Source organism: Rhinichthys klamathensis, unplaced genomic scaffold (genome assembly GCF_029890125.1).
Source record: "Rhinichthys klamathensis goyatoka isolate OS25496 unplaced genomic scaffold, OSU_Roscu_1.1 h1tg000191l_1, whole genome shotgun sequence".
In the NCBI taxonomy this organism is placed as follows: domain Eukaryota; kingdom Metazoa; phylum Chordata; class Actinopteri; order Cypriniformes; family Leuciscidae; genus Rhinichthys; species Rhinichthys klamathensis.
In genome coordinates this window covers 1,786,561-1,811,234 of record NW_026606717.1, presented here as the reverse complement: position 1 = coordinate 1,811,234, position 24,674 = coordinate 1,786,561, and the positions used below count along the sequence as shown (strand labels likewise).

At 38.9% G+C, this 24,674-nt stretch overlaps 1 protein-coding gene across 2 annotated transcripts; it reads left to right on the top strand.

Annotated features, from left to right (window-relative positions):
- Positions 1–11,596: 11,596 nt before the first annotated feature.
- ttc1 (tetratricopeptide repeat domain 1) lies at positions 11,597–20,846 on the top strand. 2 transcript variants are annotated; one of them, XM_056262038.1, is made up of 8 exons: positions 11,597–11,647; positions 12,188–12,789; positions 12,909–12,969; positions 14,213–14,325; positions 16,469–16,505; positions 16,668–16,816; positions 17,116–17,170; positions 20,315–20,846. In XM_056262038.1, the coding sequence occupies exons 2-8, from the start codon at positions 12,274–12,276 to the stop codon at positions 20,446–20,448; spliced, it is 1,065 nt and encodes a 354-aa protein (XP_056118013.1). In that variant the 5' UTR covers positions 11,597–11,647; positions 12,188–12,273; the 3' UTR covers positions 20,449–20,846. The 2 variants fall into 2 exon arrangements, with proteins under 2 accessions (XP_056118013.1, XP_056118014.1); XM_056262039.1 differs by having other exon boundaries at positions 11,598–11,647; positions 12,250–12,789.
- Positions 20,847–24,674: the final 3,828 nt, after the last annotated feature.

The window sequence follows — 24,674 nt, the reverse complement described above, 5'->3', positions numbered from 1 at the left end:
TATTTGAAAATTGGATAAAAAGACAAAGGTACTTAACGGCTTTAGTAAGGTGGAAATAACTACAATCCCATGAAGCAATGCAAACAGCATAATCGACATAATACTAATGGAGAATATCGATTATATATATATATATATAGAGAGAGAGAGAGAGAGAGAGAGAGAGAGAGAGAGAGAGAGAGAGAGAATATATTTTACGTTTATTTCAAAATATGCATATGTGTAATCAGTGTTGGGAAAAGTTAAGTAATGCGGTACAATATTGCGTTACTCCCTAAAAAAAGTAACTAATTGCATTATTTAGCCTACTTAGTTATACTTTTTATGGAAAGTAATATGTTGCGTTACTTTTTTCACATGTACTGAACTTAATTTTATGTTATTTATAATAACAAAATAACAAAAGTTCTATTTTTGGCAAATGTAAAGGCCCTTTCACACCAAAAGTTAAATGACTCAAGAGAATAAAAGTTCAACACTCTTACTTCAGCAATAAAAACAAAAATTAAACACAAATGTGATGTTTAACTAAAGTAATTTTTGCTTATTAGTATGGTTGAATTGGATCATCAAAGGTCAACAGCAAAGAAATTGGTTGATAAAGTGAGATTAAATACATAAATGATGTATTATTTAACATTTTAATTATTGCAGCTTTTTAATAGCTTGCATTTTACTGTTTTTATTCATTAAGGAATAGTGAATCTGTTTTTGTGCATGTGAGATGAGTAAATTGCTCACATTTAGTCTAGAACTAATACCAATCATGTTCACACAGCGCACACAACGCCTCTGCTCTTACTCACCATTTTGCTCAACATGAGGACAGAAGAGCTGTCAGTCAATACAATAGAAAACAAAGTAAACTTATTTGAAAAATTAGTTTTGGCATGATTTGCTTTTTTAGAATCTCCAATTGGTGGAGATTTCTTTGCAGAATCCTAGGTAATGTAGTTTTTCCACCAGGAATTTCATGGTCAGACATGATTATTTAAAAAAATACTCTGAAATCATGCAGGCTGATATCATGGATGAACACCTTATAGCTCACAGTAAGTCTGCCTTCAAAGGTTTATAGATTTGTTAAAAATCGATTCCTGTATTGAAAAAAATGAATGGGATGAAAAGTGCTGTTGCACTCTATAAGTGAATAATGAATATAAAAAAAGAACTTTTCTAGATTTGCAAGGTTCATTTTTGTAGAAATGTCATGTCTGTGAAAAATCTGGAATGGAAATCTGGGGTTATCAAAATTAGCCTTTTAACATCCATATTGTGTATTATTGTGTAAATACTGTTTTAATTGAGTAGTTTATGAAAAGTCTATATTTGGCCTGTTTGATTGTAGTGGATATGATAGTAACGTTTGCATGAATAAAGGGATCAGTTCTGCACCTGGACTTACTGTGCACAGCTGTGAGCAGCACTGATAAAACTCAGTATGACTTGCTCACTGGTCTGTTCACCTCCTTTATTTCAATCCCTTTTTGATCTTCATGTTATTCAGATTGTGTCGGTTTTATAATAATGCTTATTGGCCTGGTCAAGATTATTCTGTTAGATTCACAGTTAGAGATAAATCCATGACGCCTTGTGATCTCCAGTTCAATAGGTGAAGGTGTTGAGGATGTCAGGTGTCTAAACTGGTTTTGCTTTTGGGTCATTACAGCACACTTTTTAACAAATGAATGGATGGCATGAAAAGCTTATGTTTGACTGAACAATTCAAGGCACAAACCAACATATTGTATGCGCTCTGAACCTGCAAATTGGATTCTTTCAAGGTGTAAATGTGTTATACAACAAGACTTTGTACTTAAAAAGAAAACATGGCCATTGGTTCTTCATTTACCATTCGATTTCAACCATTCAGTGGATATAATAGGAAAATATCTTTCAATTTCAATTTCATTCAGCCTTAATTTTTTTTTAAAGGAAACATTAGTGCATCATTAGCAAAAAGAGAAGTTGTGAATTTCTCCTGGTATGTTTTTATTATCTTATTTACTAAGTGGACCATATCAAATTTGTCACCCTATATTTAAAGTGTTATATTGTGTACATAAAGACTTATTTTTTTCCTCTCAAGACAAGTGCATAATGAAGAAATAAATTTCATTTGTGAAGGCCCCTGTTGCCGTGATTTTGTAAGTTATTGTGTTCTATTAAACAAAAAAAAAACATGAAAGTATTTTAGTGTCTGCTTGACATACAAGTTTTAAGCTGATACCAAATGTAAAACACATTCAAGGATGTGTATTAGGGTGTTTCATATGCTACATGATGAGCCCTATTGTATCTGTGATATTTACATATGGTCCATATGCAATTCACCACTTCATTAACAAAATATTAATCTCCAACACACGCGCTCTTGCAACAACGTCTGCTCTCGCGTCAGCACAACACGCATACGCCGTGGTGCTCTTGTGAACACGTGTTGGAGATTAATATTTTGTTAATAAAGTGGTCAATTATATTTTTTGCGCAAACAAAGCACTCGCACCGCTTTCTAAAATTGAGGTTAAACCACTGGAGTCACATGGATCACTTTAATGATGTCTTAACTACCCTTTGAAACTGGTAGTTGCGTAGACTGTCAATGTCTACGACTGTCAATGTCAAAGAAATCTCTCGGATTTCATTAAAAATATCTTCATCTGTGTTCCGAAGATGAACGAAGGTCTTACGGGTTTGGAACAACATGAGGGTGAGTAATTAATGACATAATTTTCATTTTGGGTGAACTATCCCTTAAACAAACTGATGTCATTGCACTTTTATTTGCACAAGGAAGGAAAATTAAGACAAATGTTGGGAAGGAACAACTAATCAGATTAGTTGTTGCTCCATTGCGTCAATCACTTTCTGTTCCTGATGAGCCTACCACGCTACCACTTGGGTTTCTCCAGGATGTGCACTTAACTTTACTTTCATGGTCAAAGTGGATATGTTTAAGTTGTGCCTCAATGATACTATACCACACAACATACTACCTCAGATACCATGTCTAATAGGATAGTGCCATTCAATGTCCTGTGGTCTGACTGTGCCGTTCATTGTGCTAAATATTCATGCTGGACCTAATTAAAACTGTTACTTCTGATTCCTGCCTCCTGTGTTCTGACCGGCACACCAGTGCGAGCACAGCTATATTGAACCAGTGCAAATACAGTACAGCCCAGTGGCGTGGCATTCCAGTTCAACTAGACAGGAGACAACTTATAGGGGTCCACAGCCAACCATACCAGACTTCATCCATCGAGACCCAGGTGAATTTACCAGGCTAAAGTTAGCTTTGGGAAACTTGTTACCAGAGGATGCAAATGAACTGTTTAAATACCAGGTGCTCATTGACCACTTGAAACGAATGGAGGCACGCCTGATAGCGGACTCGTTCTTGAACTCGCTCACCCCATATACAGACACCATGGAGGCGTTAACTGAGAGATATGGCCGTCCTCATCAACTGGCTCTAAACAAGATAGCAGCTGTTATGGATTCTGCAGATATCCAACCTGGTGACACGGTTAGCTTTGAACGCTTTGCTCTCCAAGTCCAAGCACTAGTAGGCCTCCTCAGGACATTGGGGTCAGAGGGAGAGGTTGAACTACGCTGTGGTTCCCATGTGGCGCGACTTCTCACTAAATTACCTACAGAGCTACGTTCTTGAACTCGCTCACCCCATATACAGACACCATGGAGGCGTTAACTGAGAGATATGGCCGTCCTCATCAACTGGCTCTAAACAAGATAGCAGCTGTTATGGATTCTGCAGATATCCAACCTGGTGACACGGTTAGCTTTGAACGCTTTGCTCTCCAAGTCCAAGCACTAGTAGGCCTCCTCAGGACATTGGGGTCAGAGGGAGAGGTTGAACTACGCTGTGGTTCCCATGTGGCGCGACTTCTCACTAAATTACCTACAGAGCTACGTGCAGTCTTTAGAAGGAGCATCAGTAATGAACCTGGTACCATGTACACACTCAATGATCTGGCAAAGTGGCTAAAGTTTGAGTCATGGTGTCAGGACCATGATAGCTTTGCGGGAAACAAAGCCCAGAGAGACAGAGTCAGACACAAAGTTGACTTAAACAGAGAACCCAGATTCAAGTCCAGACCAGCCACATTTCTTCATGGTGCAGATCAGACAACTTCAGCTGAAATAGTACGGCAACCATCAAATAAATTTGAGAAGAACAATGCATTCTGTCCATACTGTGATAACAGAGAACATTATCTCAGCCAGTGCACCATTTTCCAAGAACTCACTAAAGACCAAATCACAGACTGGATAAAGAGGAACAACAGATGCTGGAAGTGTGCACGCTCACATCGATCTGCGCAATGTACTTTAAAGAAGCCCTGCCACAGGTGTAATCGCAAACACTTACAGATCTTACATGACGTCAATGTTAAGGCAGCAAATGAGGGTACTTGTCTGGTGAGCTCTACCACAAAACCACTGCACTTGGACAGACCTCCAAGTTCTAAACGAGTCCTTTTGAAGGTGGTTAGAGTTGTCCTGGAGCATAACGGGCAGAATCTGGACACCTATGCCGTACTAGATGATGGATCTGAGCGCACCATCCTCCTGTCATCAGCAGCCCAAATGCTAGGACTCAAAGGAAAGACAGAGGATTTAACCTTAAGAACCATCAGGCAAGATCTTACTACACTCAAAGGTTCAGCAGTGTCTTTCAGAATTTCAACACCCACTCAACCACACAAGAGTTATAAAATCCAGAATGCCTTTACAGCTGAACCCTTGAGCCTGGCGGAGTACTCGTATCCTGTGGCAACCTTACAGCAGAAATACAGCCATCTGAAAGGCCTCCCACTCCAGCCCATTCATAAGGCTCGTCCATTGTTGTTGATCGGAGCTGACCATCCACATCTCATTACCACAATAGAGCCAGTTCGCCTTGGACCACCAGGGGGCCCAGCAGCTGTCAAGACACGACTGGGATGGGCTTTGCAAGGTCCGGCTCGTGTACTGGAGGTAACGCTTAACATTCAGCAGTGTTTACATGCCACTTTTATCCCTTCACAGGCAGAGTTGCTTCAAAATGTGGAAAGGCTTTGGCAGGCTGATGTCATTCCAATCAAATCAGAGAGGTCAGTCACACGATCAAAGCAAGACCGAGAAGCTATAGACCTTCTACAAACCCAGACCACAAGAGTATAAGTTGATGAAATGTATCGATATGCCACCCCCTTACTGCGCAAGAAGGACATGCCACTCCTTCAGGCCTCAATGGAAGCAGTGCTACCTAATTTAAGGAACACTGAAAGGTGCCTTGAGAGAGATCCAGTCAAAGCGGCTGCATATAAGGAAGAAATAAAGAAGCTGGAAGTCGCTGGTTATGCTGTAAAACTTCCCCCCCATGAAACCAGCAAAGAGGGCGAGTCATGGTTCCTACCTCACCATCTAGTTCAGCATAATGGCAAGAACCGTGTAGTTTTCAACTGCTCCTTTCAGTGTCAAGGCCAAGTTTTAAATGACTAGGGTAGGGTACCGAAACTCGGTGCCAATAGGGAACCGGTTCCGACGTAAACGGTAGTAACCAGACCGAATAAGAACGAAAATTTCGGTGCCTGATTTCGGTGCCTAACTTCATTAGGAACACACGCGCACACACACACACACACACACACACACACACACACACACACACACACACACACACACACACACACAAGGTCTATCGCTCTCTCTCTCTCCGCCGTGCGTGTGCTACACAGTTTGGATCACAGTTTCTTCTGTCTCGCATGCGCGCTCTTTCTCGCAAGGTTTGGCTGCATTTCACGTGTAAAATTACGTGTCAGAACGCCCTCTGGGTGTGCCGATAGTCTGAATCCCATATAGAATCAAGCCAATTCATTGGCTGATGGCGCGGGCGCCGCATCGACGCACTTACGTCGTCATACTATGTTGGCGCGCGCGCGCCATCTGCTCCTCAGATTTCTCTGCCGAAAAATGAAGCTGGTCGGCAGCGCGAGGAGCTTGGCAGCGTCCTGTTCCCTATTGAGAGATATGTTACACCAACCAGAGATGTTCTCTTTCATAGGTTCACTCAACGCTGCGTAGCTAAGAAGCAGTGGATTTGTAGGCTGCTGTATCACGTGCCGTTTGAACTGACGTGCTACAGCGATCTGTCACATTTCAAAGAGCCAAAACGTTATTTATTGTGTGAATCTCGTACAAATATTGACAGAATCTGACAGCTGTGGATTTGTTCCATATCAAAAGTAACCTTCTCTGTCTTGTCTGTCTTGTCTGTCAGTGTCCTCTTTGTCCGCGATTTTTCTGTGTGAAAAGGGTCATTTGCGTGAGTCTCACGGTCAATGCGTGAGAGTTGGCAGCTCTGCCTGCTAGTAATCTCTATTAATTTCCAGTATTATTACATTGTTTGATACAATATTGTTTCATTTGATATTATGTAAATATGAATTTTTATTTTATGTTGGTTTTATTATTACCATATGTTACTAGTATTTATATTGTTTAAAGATTTAAGTTAATATTGTGTCCAGTTTGGCCCTGTAAATTAAAGGGTATTATTTTTTGATAAAGTGTGTGCGGTTTCATTTTCTTAAGTACCGTTTCAAGAACCGTTTAAGCACCGGAACCGTTTAAAAAATACCGAGTAGGTACTGGAATCGGATAAAACCCAAACGATACCCAACCCTATAAATGACTACCTGCTGCCTGGTCCAGCTCTAGGTCCATCATTGCTAGGCGTCCTTCTACGCTTCCGTGAGTATACTGTGGCTGTGGGTGGTGACATCAAGAGAATGTTTCACCAGGTCCGCCTTCTACCTAAAGATAAACATCTCCTTCGCTTTGTGTGGCGTGACCTGGACAGAAACAGGCCTCCGGACATATTTGAGTGGCAGGTGCTACCCTTTGGTACAACTTGCAGCCCGTGTTGTGCCATTTATGCTTTGCAGCGGCATGTCAATGATCACAGTGACCCTGGTGATGAGGTCAGATCCACAGTTGAGAGGAACTTCTATGTAGATAATTGTCTGCGGAGTGTTCCATCTCCTCAAGAGGCCAAACAACTAGTTGATAGACTGTGTGGACTCCTAGCTACTGGAGGTTTCCAACTCCGTCAGTGGGCAAGTAATGTGCCTAGCGTGATTGAGCATTTGCCAACTGAAGCACGATCTGACAGCACTGAGCTGTGGTTATCCCAAGACCGAAATGACACCCAGGAATCCACTTTAGGATTGAAATGGCACTGTCAATCTGACACATTCGGTTACAAGCCCCGCCATGTAAAGCCAGGAAAATGTACTCTGCGTCACATTTATAGAGTATTAGCAACTCAGTATGATCCCCTTGGATTTATCCTTCCATTCACCACACGGGCTAAATTGCTGGTTCAGAGACTGTGGGATAAGCAGAGAGAATGGGATGATCCTAATATGCCCCAGGATCTCCTGGAGTCCTGGAATAACTGGGAAAGGGAATTCCCTAACCTGGCCAACATTACACTGCCTCGTTGTCTTGTGACATCAAATACAGACCAGTCTACGGTTACCAGGCAGATTCACATATTCTGTGACGCTTCGGAGAAGGCATATGGGTCCGTCGCCTATCTACGGTCAGAAGACCTACAAGGCCAAGTTCAGTTAGCCTTCATTATGGCGAAATCTAAAGTTGCTCCTAAGCGACAACAAACCATTCCCGACTGGAATTATGTGGGGCATTGAATGGTGCTCAACTGGCCAAACTCCTTGAAGCTGAACTCACTTTAGAAATCAGTAAAGTGGTCATGTGGACAGACTCCACAACTGTCCTTGCATGGATAACGTCTGAATCCTGCAGATTCAAAGTATTCGTTGGGACGAGGATTGCAGAGATCCAGGAACTGACTACTGGATGTACCTGGAGGTACGTAGACTCGTACAGTAACCCAGCTGATGACCTTACCCGAGGTAAAATGCTTGCAGAGTTATCAATACCCAACAGGTGGAGCCAAGGTCCATCATACTTGCTCCGACCCAAACCGGAATGGCCAGTTACTCCTCCTATTCAAGATCCCATGGATAAAGACGAACAGCGAAAGGGTATTTTCTGTGGATTACTAACAGAAACTACTGCCCCTAACATTCCTGAACCGGCCAACTATACTTCCTGGAGTGACCTCGTTAAAGCATCAGTTAAAATTCATAACCCCAATGAAACCCCTTCTGCAGCGGACTACCAGGCTGCAGAAATGCTCCTCTTTCAGAAATCACAAATTGATAGTTTCCCTGAGGAGTACAGACTGCTCAAAGAGAAAAGACCAATTCTCTCCACCAGCCGGCTGTTAACCTTAGCCCCAGAATATGATGAGTCTTACCAGGTAATCCGAGTTGGTGGTCGTCTTCGTCGTGCAGAAGGAATGGAGCCATCAGTGATCCACCCTATAGTGCTAGATCCTTATCACATAGTCACCAAACTACTAATAAAAGAATATGATGACAAGCTCTGCCACCCCGGACCAGAGAGGGTATTTGCGGAAATACGGCGAAACTTTTGGGTGCTGAGAGGGCGTGAAGCCATCTGTAGGAAGCAACATCTATGCAAAGAATGTCGCAAGTGGAAAGGCAAATCAGTCATTCCAAAGATGGCAGATCTGCCACCAGCCAGACTGAGACTCCAAAAACCACCTTTCTTTAGTACGGGCATGGACTGTTTCGGACCATTTCAAATCAAAATTGGCAGACGCAGTGAGAAGAGATGGGGGATAATCTTTAAGTGCCTTACCACAAGATGTGTTCACCTCGACTTGCTTACCTCTATAGATACTGATTCCTTCTTAATGGCCCTGCGGAGGTTTGCAGCCCGTCGTGGCAAACCATGTGAATTATTCTCAGAGCATGGCACAAACTTTCATGGTGGAGAAAGAGAACTTCGAGAGGCCTTTGCATCTCTCAGCCCTCAACTGCAACAGCATCTGGCCAAGCAGAAAATATCTTTCCATTTCAACCCACCAAGTGCTCCACACTTTGGGGGTGCCTGGGAACGAGAGATCCGCTCTGTAAAGAATGCTCTTCGTATCACCATCGGCTCACAGACAGTATCTGAGGAAGTGCTCCTGACAGTGCTTATTGAAGTGGAAGGGATCTTGAACAGTAAACCTCTTGGGTACACATCTTCCAATGTAGCTGACTTTGACCCAGTTACGCCCAATTACCTACTCATGGGGCGGCCTGATAGTTCATTACCACCTGTTATATATCCAGCTACAGTGCTCATGGGGCGGCGGAGATAGAGGCAAAGCCAGGTGCTAACTGATCAATTTTGGTCAAGCTTTATGCGCCATTACTTGCCAACACTCCTAGCTCGTCACAAGTGGTGTAAAGATACGAGTGACATTTCCCCGGGAACTATTGCTATGCTTGTAGACCCACAACTCCCACGTGCCATGTGGTTGGTCGGCAAGGTAGTTAAGACCTTTCCTGGATCAGATGGTCATATCAGAGCAGTGGAAATCCAAGTGAAGAATAAAGTATACACTCGGCCAGTTGCAAAACTAATCCCACTTCCAGTCCTTGCAGATGACGAACATGACAAAGACTCAGATCCCCCTAAATGACTGTCCCATTACAGTAGCAAATATGTTCAACATATTTGGGGGCGGCGATGTTGGGAAGGAACAACCAATCAGATTAGTTGTTGCTCCATTGCGTCAATCACTTTCTGTTCCTGATGAGCCTACCACGCTACCACTTGGGTTTCTCCAGGATGTGCACTTAACTTTACTTCCATGGTCAAAGTGGATATGTTTAAGTTGTGCGTCAATGATACTATACCACACAACATACTACCTCAGATACCATGTCTAATAGGATAGTGCCATTCAATGTCCTGTGGTCTGACTGTGCCGTTCATTGTGCTAAATATTCATGCTGGACCTAATTAAAACTGTTACTTCTGATTCCTGCCTCCTGTGTTCTGACCGGCACACCAGTGCGAGCACAGCTATATTGAACCAGTGCAAATACAGTCCTAAGCAAACTCATTAATAACAAATATACAGGAAAAACACTTTTGTTATCCCACTGTCGTTATTGTTTTAATGCAACTGCAACAGAGCATCACTTCCCAATAACATTTTAATACTTGTCTCCATATTTCTGACTCACTTCTATTGGCTACACACTTCTGGCAGCTGCTTGTAATGCTTTATTTGATGGTCTGCTAGACATTTGAAAAGTTTTTTTGTGTGTGTGTGTTGCTTATTTTCCCCTGAATGTCACGTTCGCCTCTGTGTCTATATTTAAATTTCACATCACATGTATCACAAGACCTTGCATGAGCATTCCAGGATGTCACACAGACTTCTGTTACTATCTTGGTCCTTCTCTGTCCTTTTGTTTTCACTGTTGTCAGTGGAAAACATGAAGTCATACACTAAAAATATGGGCTTATATGCTACGTTTCAAAGTCAATTTATTTCTATCAGTGGGTTTTATGATCCCTTGCTATGCCAGGATCTACCAGGTGGCCCAAAGGCGAGCCAGACAGAGACACATTGCAGTATGAGCCAGAACTGTCTATCATGTCATTCTCTCAGCTCCTCAACACATCAAGCTGCCCAAGTGAGAACTCGGAAATGAGAGAGGAAGACTGCCAAAACTCTGTCTGGCTTCATATTAGTATTCCTGTTCTGCTGCCCTTAACCACTGTTGCACATACACTCAGGGTCAACATTTAAAAAAACAAAATAAAATAACTAGCCCTACATGCTAACCACAATACAATAAACCATGCGGCCCATAGTTACAAAACATTGTCATGGTAGCCATATAGTTTCTGCAAACTGGTGTTAGAGCACTGATTAAAGCTTTATATTCTCAGCCATAATGTAAACATAATAATTTTGAAGCACAAATTGTGTTTGTTTGCTTAAGTATTTATATATTTACATTTAATTGTCTCCTGATATTTGAAAGACAATTAATCGTAAAAATTACTGTCTCACTTTACCTGATGTCCCATTTTTGCATGTATATTCTTTATATTTATTAGGCTAATAAAATAAAATAAATCATAATCTTTCTGTCATTTTATTTATTTACTTGTATTTATTTATGATTACATTTAATTGTCTCCTGATATTTAAAAGACAATCAATACTGAAAATTGTTTGTCCAACTTTACCTGATGTTCCATTTTACTGATAGCCTATACATTATTATTGATAGCCTATATACTGTGTATTTATTATTAACATAAAATCATTACAAACATGTATTTGTTTATTTATTTATTTACATTTAATTTGTCTCCTGATATTTAAAGCACAATCAATACTGAAAATAATCTGTCCCACTTTACCTGATGTCACATTTTTGGTGATATGTACATTATTGGTATATTTATTTATAATTAAAATTAAATTATCACAAACAATGGTCTTTATATTCATTCATTCATTGAAAATATTGATTTTGGTCACTGTGGAAAATATTTGTAATGATGAAGACAATACAGATATATTTTTACGTTTATGTTGTTGGTGTTTTTAAATATCACTCAAATATGTGTGTACTACGAACTAGAACTACATATCCCAGAATCCGTTTGTACCCAAGCGTCAGGCAGTGCACGATTAACCGGAAGAGACGGTATGGCTCATTTCTAGAAGGTGAGGAAGAAGTACTGAGTGATTGTTTTTATCTAAAATGTTCTGTTTAAAATGTGTTATCTTCACAATACTTATAAATATTAATATAAATGCAAGTTAAACTTAAAATAATGTATTCGTGTTTGCCGAATGCAGAGCTGCTGAAGTGAAATCAGTCCTGTTAACACATGTGCTAATAGTATGTTTTGACTGATATTTTGATCTGAACCTGGTAATCTAAGCTACTATCCATCACAGTCGAATGTTTTTGTGATCGCAGTTTTTTATTTAATGAAGTTTCTGGAATGCTGAAGAATTATTCCATTATAAATTAAGTATGTTACGAGGTTTAGCAGCTCTGAAGTAAGCATGACATTTATTTGATAACAATACGGCGATTCAAAGTCTGTTGTATTATTTCAGCACATTTAGCTGCACATGGTACTATAAGCTGAAGTATGTACTTTAGACTTATTCAATACTTGCTTTATATGACATGCTGTATTTTTCCCCCCCAAATAGGCTAAATGTATGATCATTTTATGGTAAATTGTTTTGCAGTGTTGGAGGAGGTGAATATGGTTTGAGGTCATTTACATTTACCTCACTTAAATACTGTTCAGGTTGTGGTGACAGCACAACTCCAGATGGAGACGGAGTCCGAGACGCTCTCAGCCGCCATGGCTAACACCTTAAAAGTGTCAGAGACCAGAGAAACCACTGCAGACCATGAAGAAGACTGTTTCTATGACTGTGAGGACAAATTACCCGGAGAAGAGGGACACACTGACGTTAAACGCACAGAGAGGGCTCACAGTGATAGACTGAAGTCAGATGCCAGGACAGAAAAAGACAACAGCGTAGAAACTGAGAGCCTAGAAAACATGGATGACACTGACCGGTTGTGTTTGGATAACACATCATCAGAGGATTCTGAAGAGCACGAGGACAGGTCGGCTGAAAAGAGACATGACTCATTAACAGGAGATCCTGGGGAAGACAATGGTGAAGAACAGGAGAAATGTGAGAGGTTTTTGGAGAACGATGAGAAGAGAGAGAGTGACTCAGATTCAGAATTTAAAGAAGAGGAGGTCAAGGTGACGGAGTATGATGAGGAATACCTGCGCGAGCTGGAGAAAGACCTGACGGAAGAAGAAAAAGAGGTTCTCCTCTTATTATTTTTCACATCCAGTTCAGCCTGTACCATATTTCATGCCATTGTCATTGATGTGCTCACTGTCTCTTGATATTTATATTCATTATTTCCTTCTTCTAATTACAGAGCAGAAGAAAAGAGAGTTTAGAGCTGAAGGAGAAGGGCAACGTGCAGTTCAAGAATGGAGGTAAGACAATCCCAGTCAAAGATAAATCGGATTCTTGCTGTCTGTTCCCACCTATTTTATTCTGTGGCACTAACTTCTGTTTGCATATGAATAGTTCACCAAAAATAATAAGAATATCTGAAGTCCTTACACAGCTCTTTTCAAAACAGTGACACTTCGTCACATCTGTCAAGCTCCATAAAAGACTCCATTAAAACAGAGATATTAGACTTCATACAAGTATTCTGTAACTTGTGTGCTACACACTACTAACATTTTGAGGTCAGTACGTAAAAAAAAAAATAATAATCAAAAGTGACAGTAAAGACATTTATAATATGAAAAAAGATTTATCAAATAAGCCTGAAAAAAATATTACGCAGCACAACTGTTATTTGAACATTGATAATAATAAGTTTCTTGAGCAGCAAAATCAGAATATTAGAATGATTTCTGAAGGATCATGTGACACTGAAGGCTGGAGCTGAAAATTCAGCTTTGACATCACAGGAATAAATCGCATTTTAAAATATATTCAAATTGAAACAACTTCTTTTAAATTGTAATAATATTTCAAGCTGTTACTGTTTCTGCTTCTTCTGTTGATTAAATAAATGTAGATTTAATTAACATAAGATACTTATTTAAAAAAAAGATTTTGAACGATAGTGTGTTTCAAGTCAAATCTGAATGCATAGAATGACACCAAAATCTAAGTAATTATGCACAATATTATGATAATCAGTGAATAACTTAACTTTTAGTGTTCCTTCCCAACATTATCATATTACTTGAATATAGTGCACCAGTCTTATGGTCTACTTTTATAAAGCCTGGAACACACCAAGCCGAAGCCGACGAACTAGCGCTGATGAAAGCCGACTGTGTTGTCGCTTCAACATGTCGAATCGGCCGAAACAAAGCCGACGAGGACCAATTTCAGCCGACGGCAAGGAACCGTGCGGAACACACCGAGGAAACTTAGTCGGCCGACGCACAAAAACTGCCCGCCGGCCGACCGTCGGCTTGGTGTGTTCCAGGCTTAACACTTTTCTGGTGGTTTTATGTGATCAAAATGAAAAGAGCTACATACAAGATTCTTCACAAATTGTATGTTCTAAGAAAATACCAATAATACATAAATAAATAATGCTATAATTTTTTCAATTTTGCCTGAAAAATCCCTCGTTTTGTAAGGAAGCTTCATATACATATTAAATATATTGTGTTTGTGGATGAGCTTCTGACATGTGATTGTTTACAGAGCATGTGGATGCTGAGGAGTCTTACATGGCTGCCCTGCGTGTGTGTCCTGTGTGCTACAGTAAAGAGAGATCCATACTCTTCTCTAATCGAGCTGCCGCACGCTTGCATCAGGTGAACTTTTGCTTCTTTTTATACAGATACAGAATGTATATTTCTGTTTTATTTTCTGGTGAGTGGGTCAGGTGTACACTGTCTGTATAAACCTTTTAAAGGTTTGTTTAAAGAGATGTCCTCTGAGGACACATACTGTAGTGTTTGCTTACAGCACTGCATTGGATAGATATAGCTTAAAGTCATCATGGAACCAAAATGGATCATAATTTTTTACAGAATGTTGCATTGTTTACATTAAATGATTTATCCGTTCACATCATTATGTTTTTTTTTAATTCATGTGCACTCATTATCTTCAATCAAAAACGTTAACCTCCCCTTCCCCATTAAATCTGCAGTCCGGCGTTTTTCCTCTTTGTCGCCATCTCTGTTCGAAATCTGCAATTGCAGTCATTCGCGGAATTATCAACTTTACGCGAGTTGTACTTCGACACGGCACAGCGCGGATGAACACAATGTTTGAGGAGAGTGTGCAGCTGTCAGTCACCGCGCCGGTGTGGATACTGGCATTCAGAATCACAGATTATTCTTTTTGGAAGTGTGACCAACATAATAATTTTCACCGGAAAATGTCATCTGAACTAGTAAGAAACATCCACTTTTGTTCTGGTTCTGACATTGCAGTGATTAAATCTAACAATCGCTTATAAGTTATCATATCACACAAAACCGTGCAAATTATACTGTGTTCTCAAATTGTTAATGTTAACAACGTCAGCATTGCGTGACTACATGTAATGTCCTTCCGATATGTATCCTTGTTTTCGCACGGGTCCGGTTGCAGTCTCTTTTTTTCTGTAGCCACTCCGAAGTCCGAACGAAGTCTTTTGCATTTTACAGCGGGTGAATCTGTTGTCACTGGTGATTGTCGTTTGAACCTTTCTGGATCCGCCATCAAATTGATAAGTTTAATTATATCAAGTGCTGTGAGAAAAGGCTATAAATCTCCACCTCCAACATCCTCACACGCAATATAGCGTATACTAGCCGAGACTCTTCTTTATGTGTACAGATTAGGGCCGGGACTTTAACGCGTTAATTAAGATTAATCAATTACAGACTTTAACGCGTTAATTAATTACAGAAAAAAATATTTTTAATCGCACTTATTTTTGCACCGCGGAACGTTTCTCACTGGATGAGTTTCGGCGGACCGATTATACTGGCGCACCAACTAGCGTTCATGACGAAGAAGCTGACGAGATCGCTTTGGTTGGCCGGTGGATGGGAAATTTTGTTACAAAAAACGAACGGATGGAAGCGTCGATAAGAGCATGGTTGTGTGCAAGCTATGCAACAAGGAATTCGCTATTGCTATTAGTGTAGTGTAGCAATATGCTATTGCTACACTTAATGACAAAAATTGCACTGGTCTGCTGGACTTGGCTGAACAAAAATAAACAATATTTTGTTGCTTAAGCTTATGTATTCAGTCATTATTCAATGGTATACTAAAAATCCATGTGAAAAAAATTACTTCTCACTGTTCTCAGGTCAAATATTTATGCAATTAAAATGCGATTAATTTCGATTAATTAATTACAAAGCCTCTAATTAATTAGATTAATTTTTTTTATCGAGTCCCAGCCCTAGTACAGATGTGACGCAAAGACATGCTCGAATCTCCCGCGGAAATCCACCAGTACCACTGGAATTAAAAACATTATTACAAGCTTACCGTTTTGAATCAAGCTAAGGCAAGCAGATAGTTTTGAACACTGGCTGGTTATGTAGTTGCTCAAATATGTATTTTGGATAATTTTTAACCCCCAAAAAGCTACAGCTTTAAGTTAGCAACGCACAACTTTGTACGATCCAATCAATTCCCGAGGATGAAATCCAGACCCACACTATGTTTTTTGTTTTTTTATTTCACTCAGAAATATGTCACAATAGGGAACAAAAGACTATGGCAAATTCGGTTTCATGCTGTCTTTAAAGTATGTTCTTATAAGCAAATGCACACTCTCATCGTTTTTATTTTATTTTTTATCTCTATTTTGGAATCAGTATAGTGTAAAAACATCTTGATACAATCACTACTTTAAGTTCTCAAATTTGATTGTTTTTCCTCCAGTGTGTGTTCTTCTACTCATTCATAGTTTTACATTTTAACTTTATTTTTCATTTTATCTGACAGGATAAAAAAGACAGCGCTATCAGTGACTGCTCTAAAGGTGAGAGTATATCCTTTACACATTGTGTTCTGTATCTAGAGAAAGTCTCACAACTGTTTTTATTTTCTGTCTCTGAAGTGTATCTTTATTTCCTTTTCCTGAGGAAATGTGATTTGAAACAAAGACGTTTCAGACAATGTGTATTGTATTTGTCATCCTCAGCCATAGAACTGAATCCAAATTACGTCCGTGCCATCCTGCGGAGAGCAGAACTCTACGAGAAGACAGAAAAGCTTGATGAAGCTCTAGAGGACTACAAAACTGTCTTGGAGAAAGACCCGGGCATCCCTGCAGCTAGAGAGGCCTGTATGGTGAGTGTTTCTATGCCAGTGGCCTTTTGACTCCCAAAAGCCTTACACATAGTTACATATCAAGATTCCATTTAATCATTAAAGTTATCTAGAGGACCACTTGGAAGTTTGCTGAGGCCCCCTCGTCCTCATCATTAGGCTTCAATATATTTTTCATCTAATATGTGTTACAGAGTCAATTGGAAATCACAATTGTAAGCATGTAAGACAGAAAATATACAGGTTGTAACAACATGAGGATGAATAAATAAAACAAATAAAAAACATTTATTGTCTCTAAATTTCTATTTCTCTTTTAGCGATTGCCACGGCAAATTGAAGAGCGCAACGAGAAGATGAAAGAAGAGATGATGAGTAAGATTACATTTTTCTTTTTTGTATTTAATATTTTTGTCTGTCTAAGGTCAGAAACACCATGATAAGAGGTGTGAGATTAGTTTATTTAGGGCAGTACTAAATAAAAAATAAAATCCATTTTTGATGATCCCTTTTTTTTTTAAATTTAGGGCTGATTTTCCTAGTCGAGTGTTAAGGCCTGTACACACCGGGACGAATATCGGCTCGCGTTATTCGTCGGCGTTTTTCAACGCGTTTTTTGTGTTCACACCCAAACGATTTTCGCTGACGATGAGCCGAGTGAACACGCAAATTCATTCCCTGACATTAGATGGCGCTTAATGTAAAACAGAAATACCCCGGTCCACAAAGTGGCGCTGCGCAACTACGCTTCTGACACTCGCTTGTCACTCAGAAGAAGAGAGCAAGTTTGTCGCGTTTGTCATATAGTTCTTTATTGTCGTTGGTGTCTCTTTATAAAGACACCAACAAGACCAGCAGCTCTACATTCATCTAGCCTTGCATCTTCCTCGTCTTATTTCTTCCCGGCAGAGTGTAGACGCTGTATATCTTCTTCGCCATTACGTATGTGTGCTCGGCAAGACCGTTTTGTGTTTGAGCGCCCCCAAGTTGTGTTTTACTGTAACTTCAGAAGCTCCAGACACGTGAGCAAAAGCGCCAATCTCATTGGTCGGATAGTTTTTGACGCTGCGCGTCAAACCAAAAAAACGAACCCGAGGCGTTTTTTAAAAAATGACGCTTTTACGCGTGGCGTTTTACGCGTCGGTGTGCACACTCGCATAGGCGCCCTTTGTTTAGTCACGAGGCGTTAAACGTCGGCGAATAACGCGCGCGAAATTCGTCCCGGTGTGAACAGGCCTTTAGTCGTTCATTTACGCCATTAGTCGATTAGTCTGGGGAGAAATAATAAACCATAATAATGAGCATTTAAAATATAAACTAGGCGCTAATGACCTAAACTGTATGTTCTGACCATCATTGACTCTTGATTATATGGTTGATCTTAGCATATTGTTTGCAGGATACAGATATTCATGTGAATTTAATCAAAATGCGACTGTACTGTAATTTGGAAACACACATAAGGCTACAGTATTGGGGATATTCAAAGGGATGTCATCAGTCTGAGTGTTTCAGTGTAACAGCACTATTCATTTTGAAGGTTGTCTAGAAAAAAAAGAAACACTTTCTATTAAAGGTATTGCGATTAGAAAGTTCTAGTCAACTCCATTAATTAGTATATTTCAGAGAGTCCTTATAAACCAAAGAACCTTGGCTTGAAAAAAACCTTGTTGCATATATTATAAATGAAATCTCTAATGCAGTCTTCCTGGATTGTTTTATGCATATTTTCACTTGACCATAAATTGCACTGCATTGAGACAAAGGCTTGTGTCCATAAAATGGCTGTATAGAACAGTATAAAACAACAGCACAGTCAATTAGTGCAATTACTGGAGGGGTGGATAAATGTATTCCACTTTTGTCATAATTTACATTTATTATTATTACTATTATTATTAATATATTTATCTAAATATAAGTATATCAAATCTAATGTTTAATGATTTGTTTTTAAAAAGCAGGGAAAAAAATGGTTTACACATCAGTTATCAGACACTTGCACATTAATGAATTAATTACTATTGGTGTCGATCATAAAACAACATCGGCTGAGCTCTAACTACACTTTTTTTTTGCCAACACTATCATTTTAGTAAAAAAAACAATTCATACTACAAATGAGAACAGAGCGCAACAGCTCAGTCATAAGACAATGAAAATGAAAAGCAATTACACGAGACAGATTAATAAATGTCTTAAATCTTCCTCTTTTATTCCACTTTGTCAATTTACATCATGATGATAATAGTTATTATCAATACTTCTAATACAAATTTTATGTAGTGTTAATAATTGAGTACTGATTTTATCAATCATAAAACATCGGCTGATCTCTAATTAAAAAAATAACATCTGTATGTTTCTCTAGTAGATGGGTAAAGCAATATGATTACTAGTGTAACATGGATGTCTGCAATTTTCTCTGGTTTCCATTACTGGTTAAATGTTTCTTGTTATTTTTGCTATGCTTTCTCAGAGCACATGCTGCTATTGTCTGATTTAAGGTATTAATAAATGTTGCAAACACTATGTTTCCTCTAAAGATCAGATTTCCACTGTTGTCAGGCTGAACTTACTGCAGCTCACAGGGAAGGGTGTTTCTGTTTAACACTTCTTCATATTGATCTCACTGCAGTCCCAGTCACAGAGCCAGAGACAAAGCTCTCCATAATCACATTAGAGTCTTTTACCTTTTTCAGGCCAGGAAACTTGTTGGAGCAGTGGGACCCTGTTACATGTTGCATTTGAAGCCTAGCTTATATTAATGTATTCAAACACTTCATTAATTGCAAATCCAATAAAATTAATCATTGTTGATGTACGGATTCATACGTGCTTTACATTTCAATTTTATTTAATGCATTTTAATGAGGTTGTTTCAAAGGGATGGTCAAACAAAAGTTAATTCTGTATTTCTGTTAAATGCAAATGTTCTGTTTTTTCATAAAAATAACATTATCGTTCAAAAGTTTGGGTCAGTAAGATTTCTCTTGAAAGAAATGAATACCTTTATTTAGCAAAGATTTGAGAAAAAGGTGACAGCGAAGAGATTTAAATTGTCACAATTTTCTCTATTTAAATATAATAATTTCTATTCGTCAAAAAAAAATGTATGATGGTTTCCACAAATCTATTAAGCAGCACAACTGTTTTCAACATTGATAATTAGAATATTTTTCTTGAGCAGCAAATCAGCATATTAGAGTGATTTCTGAAGGATCATGTGACACTGAAGACTGGAGTAATGATGCTGAAAATTCAGCTTTGCATCACAGGAATAAATTGCATTTTAAAACATAATAAAATAGAAGAGTTATTTTCAAGTACTTTAAATAATATTTTACAGTATTTAATTTTTTTTCCTTTATTTTTGATCAAATAAGTGCAGCCTTTGTGAGCCCAAGAGACTTCTATTTGAACTTTTGAACCGATGTGTGTGTATTGAAGATCAATAAAATGAGCTTTTTTTTTATTGGCAGGTCATATTTATAATTTGTTTTCGCTTTGTCTTCTCAGGTAAGCTGAAAGACTTGGGCAACATGATTTTACGACCCTTTGGTCTCTCCACCTCCAACTTCCAGGTCAACCAAGATACCACAGGATCCTACTCCGTTAATTTTGTTCAGAATCCCAATAACAACAACAGATAGCAAGCTAGAGTCCGTTATTACAGTGATAAACTGTCGACTCCCCCGTCCAAGTGTTCGGACTATCCAATCATATTCCCTGTAACGGACAAATAATGTAAGCTGTTTCCATTTGATTTGGCCGATTACATAATCAGCTCATGTCAGGTGGCTTTTAAGTCTGTATTATTTTGGTCATTGTTTCAGCATGCCAGAGTGTTACGTGTGCAGTGAAGCTGGTATCAGTGACCCACAGACTGTCAGTTGTGAACAATGAGAATAATGGCAGTAATCAACCAAACCTGCGTTCACATTAAACCAGTGGTTATTAGAGATCCTGTCCGCATTGCCTATTGTGACTTTCTTTGATGTATTTAATACAGCATGATTTATTAAAGAATATGACACAGTTTGGTACAAGGGGGGAAAAAAAAACAGGTTTAATTTCATAAAGAGATATTCATTTAATACAGTAATAAAACAAATGTATGCCCATGACCCCCATCTTCATTTGTATAGTCAGGAGAGCTGTCAGATTGTACTGAAACAAGTATTTACAACAGCAAGCTGTTCCTCACTCGCTCTAAATTCCCTTTTTACAGGACTCGGGTTGAGCATGTGCAATGAATGATGCCCTCTACGGCTATTATAGGAAAACCTTGAGGCGAACAATCTGAAAAAGCTTTGTACGACTGAGAGATAGAAAAGATGCTGTCATGTTTGACTGTTTGTATAATTAGAAAATCATTTATAAATGCAGGGGAGCACAAAAAAAAGGGGAAAGTCAACTAAACTGGCTCAGAGTGATTTGTAACGCTGTACAGATTGCATTGATCATTTCATGTATGCTGTGTCACAGAGTGGAAAACTTCAAGCTCTCTTCAAGAACAGTCTAGACTGCATTAAGGCTCAGAATTTCTCAATATAAACGAGTGTAGATGTTAGGAAAGGACACTGGGATTTCATCCAAGACTACAAACAGTTCGACCCAATTGCAATTGTACTGTGAAACATTGCACATGCATTATTTATTGCATTTTTACATCAATTCTTTTTTTTAAATCTTTATAAGTTATCTTAAAAACCCTGCATTAATGTGTGCCGAATCACCACCTCGAATCCACGCGTCTCTGTGCTGTTCAGTGTTTGCAAGTGTTCTTTCACATGCTTTAAACACAAAAGCCTGGTTTGAAAAATTCTTTTCAGCATGATTGATCAGGAAATAGGTGGAGAAAGTCTGTAATTCACTGTAATAAATATATAATTCTTTTCTTAAATAAAAATAATTTCTCCATTACACCTGCTTCTCCAACTGGATGGCTCTTCTCATCTGACTGGCTCTAGACCAATGGAAGTGCTCTAGGCAACAGACCAATCAGCAGCTCTTCAGAGTTTCAGCACTGCAAAAAAGAAAAAAGACAACAGAAGGTCAGATTTTTTTTCCTCAGGATTATTAAGTTATTATTTATAAACTATATACACATTAAGTTTCTAGGGAACTAAAGTATAATGTGAGAAACGCAGTATAACAGTAACCAATATTTTGACCAACTATAACTGCTAGTCTTATTTTGTTTATCTCAGTAGTCTTATGGTTGAAGAGCAGAGAAAATCTTCCCTTTACTAATTCTGTTGGTACGGTGAACCATAGACCTACTGCGCTTAAAACAATTGAAATGGTTTATTTTAGGCTTAATCTGACTTTCATTTAGGAATAATACTGACTTGCTTCCTGGTCCAAAACTGACATTATTGTACAGAAGATTTGATTCACAGAATCTCCCCCCAAAAAAAACCTCTAGAAATGGATGAGCTTTACATTCTGTATATTAACAATTTATGGATGAATAAATGCTCATATGATGCCAGACAGGGAACTACATAAAAAAACTTTAGACCAATTAAACATGTATATTCAAAAGCAATTCAAACATATGATGGAATTAAGGTCACTTTACATCGTTTCATATGATTGTTAACAATGCCAAGCTGTTTTTCTATTGTAATGTCTGATCTTAAAAGAAAAGAAAAGCCAAGACCATGTGGACAGCACAGATCAGTAAGTCTAAGACAACCCTGTGAAGCTTAATCTACCATCTAGTGTAGACTAAATTTACTTTGTAGAACAAAGTCTGACACATTTTTGTCAAATCTTGCCCTACTGTTTTCTCATCTGTTTGCAGGTAAGAAAATCTGTCTTTTTCATGCATTGGTTAATTGTGAAATGACAGAACAGTCTTGGTAAGGCTGTCATGATTTATCGAGTAAAACTTTCAATTTAGAAAAACAGCTTTTCCCAAAGCAGGGTTGTGCGCTAGGCTTACACCTGAGACAAATATGGTTTGGAGTGAGAAATGATATTAGGAAGATAAACTACAAAAATAATGACAAATAGATAAAATTCTTGAAGTTCACAGTTTATTTATATACTCTTAAAACATCAGAAAACATGTACACAATATCTTCAACTGTTACTTTTTTTCAATGGTTTTACAGCATTCTCTGACCTGCAAACAGATAGAAATAAAAGTAAAAAAGATGCTGAAATAAAACAAAGCCAACCACCAAAATAAATACCGTTTTTACTCCTTTACACAAACCTCCATCAGTCAGTCAGTCAGTGTGGTCTACCAAGCATTGTTTTTTTCTCCCTCAAGTCATTGATCTCTATACCTGCAAGTCATATTTGAAATGACCCAGATATCATACAGTATATTTCCCTTCTCAGATGTGTAAATAAAACTGGACAGTTCAAGATGCTAATGGGTATGCAATGCAAGGACAGAACCATGATTACAGACAAGAAAAAAAGATAATGCTCATCCACACAAATAAAATCGTTGGTTCTCAGCATTGAAATAAGATCCAGGCCATTCATCTTCAAATCAATCAATCAATCAATCAGGTAAAATACATTTTGAACACTTTTACATACAAATGTGTACTCTAGACCTTCAGCCCTATTATGCAAATAGTGAAATGACAGAAAATAAAGTTCAGGCACAACAAATAAATTTAAAACACAATAATCCTTAGCAAAACATTTCAGATGAGAGACAATGAATACTGGCATCGGAACAAATCACTGAACAACTAAACCAGCCAGAGGCCCATAATTATGACGAACAATCACACATGAGAACTGCTGCCTTGTGCTCCAATGTCCCACTTTGCAGGGGGACACCACAGTGGACAAGTGTTTTAATCGAGTTATTTAAAGGAACTCAGGTTAAGAGTTTTGCATTCCACTGCAGCTACATCAAAACTTATAGTTTGCTTCGTGATGTGATATGCCTAAATTGGATAAACATATGGAACCATTAAAAATGCTCATTATTCCATTTAACATATATGCACTCCCAAATCCATGCAAAGACAGTCGGGGTGGTCGGTGGATTGGCTGAACAACAGGAACATTTTCGCCATAATCAGATATATAAAAAGCAGTCGAAGACACAAACAAGACAACGGGAGAAGGGAGCAAAACAAGTGGGGGAAGAGAGAAAAAAAAGCTGCGAACAGGGCAAGTAGATTAGGGAGGAATGAGCTTGGGAAGCAGATGTTGTAGCTGCAAGGGGTTCGGAAAGAGGATGCACAGTTAGGCTGGCAGGTTTCTCCATGTCTGAGGTGGTACTCTCTGCATTTACAGAGTCGCTGTGCTCTCCTCACAGTGGCACTTGAGGTGACTTCGGCTTATCGGCACCTCCCCCCGTAACGGCAGCTCGACTGGCTGCAAAGCCACGGCTGGCCAAGAGCCACGCCCAGATCAACAGCCGTCTGCTCAGATCACTGAACTTGGATTAGTCGTCTCAGAACGCCTGAGAAAGATCAGCACCAATTAAGTCTCTTTTTCTACCTGAGCGAGGCACTCTACCCAACAGGGTCAACTTTTACAGTTACACAACTTCCATAATAAAAGAAAACAATTAAAGGATGGCCTAACTTGAATTCTAAGACTTTAGCTCATGTAATCTTAGGGCGATTGGACAGAGACGCTGTCTAGAAACACTGTAGTGATAAAAAAAAAAACTAAATGCAGCAGGAATGATCTGACACTGTGAATCTATAACACTTCCTCTGATCATACAAAAGGAAGCATTAACTGTGCTAAGTTAGGGATGCGGATAGAGTAACAATCGACTTGTAAGGGCCACCATTTAGTTGGTAATCATTTGAGAATGGGTTCAAGCAGACATTTTCACATGCCTAATTCTTCATGAAAGCTATTCAAGCTCAATAAAAAAATGTTT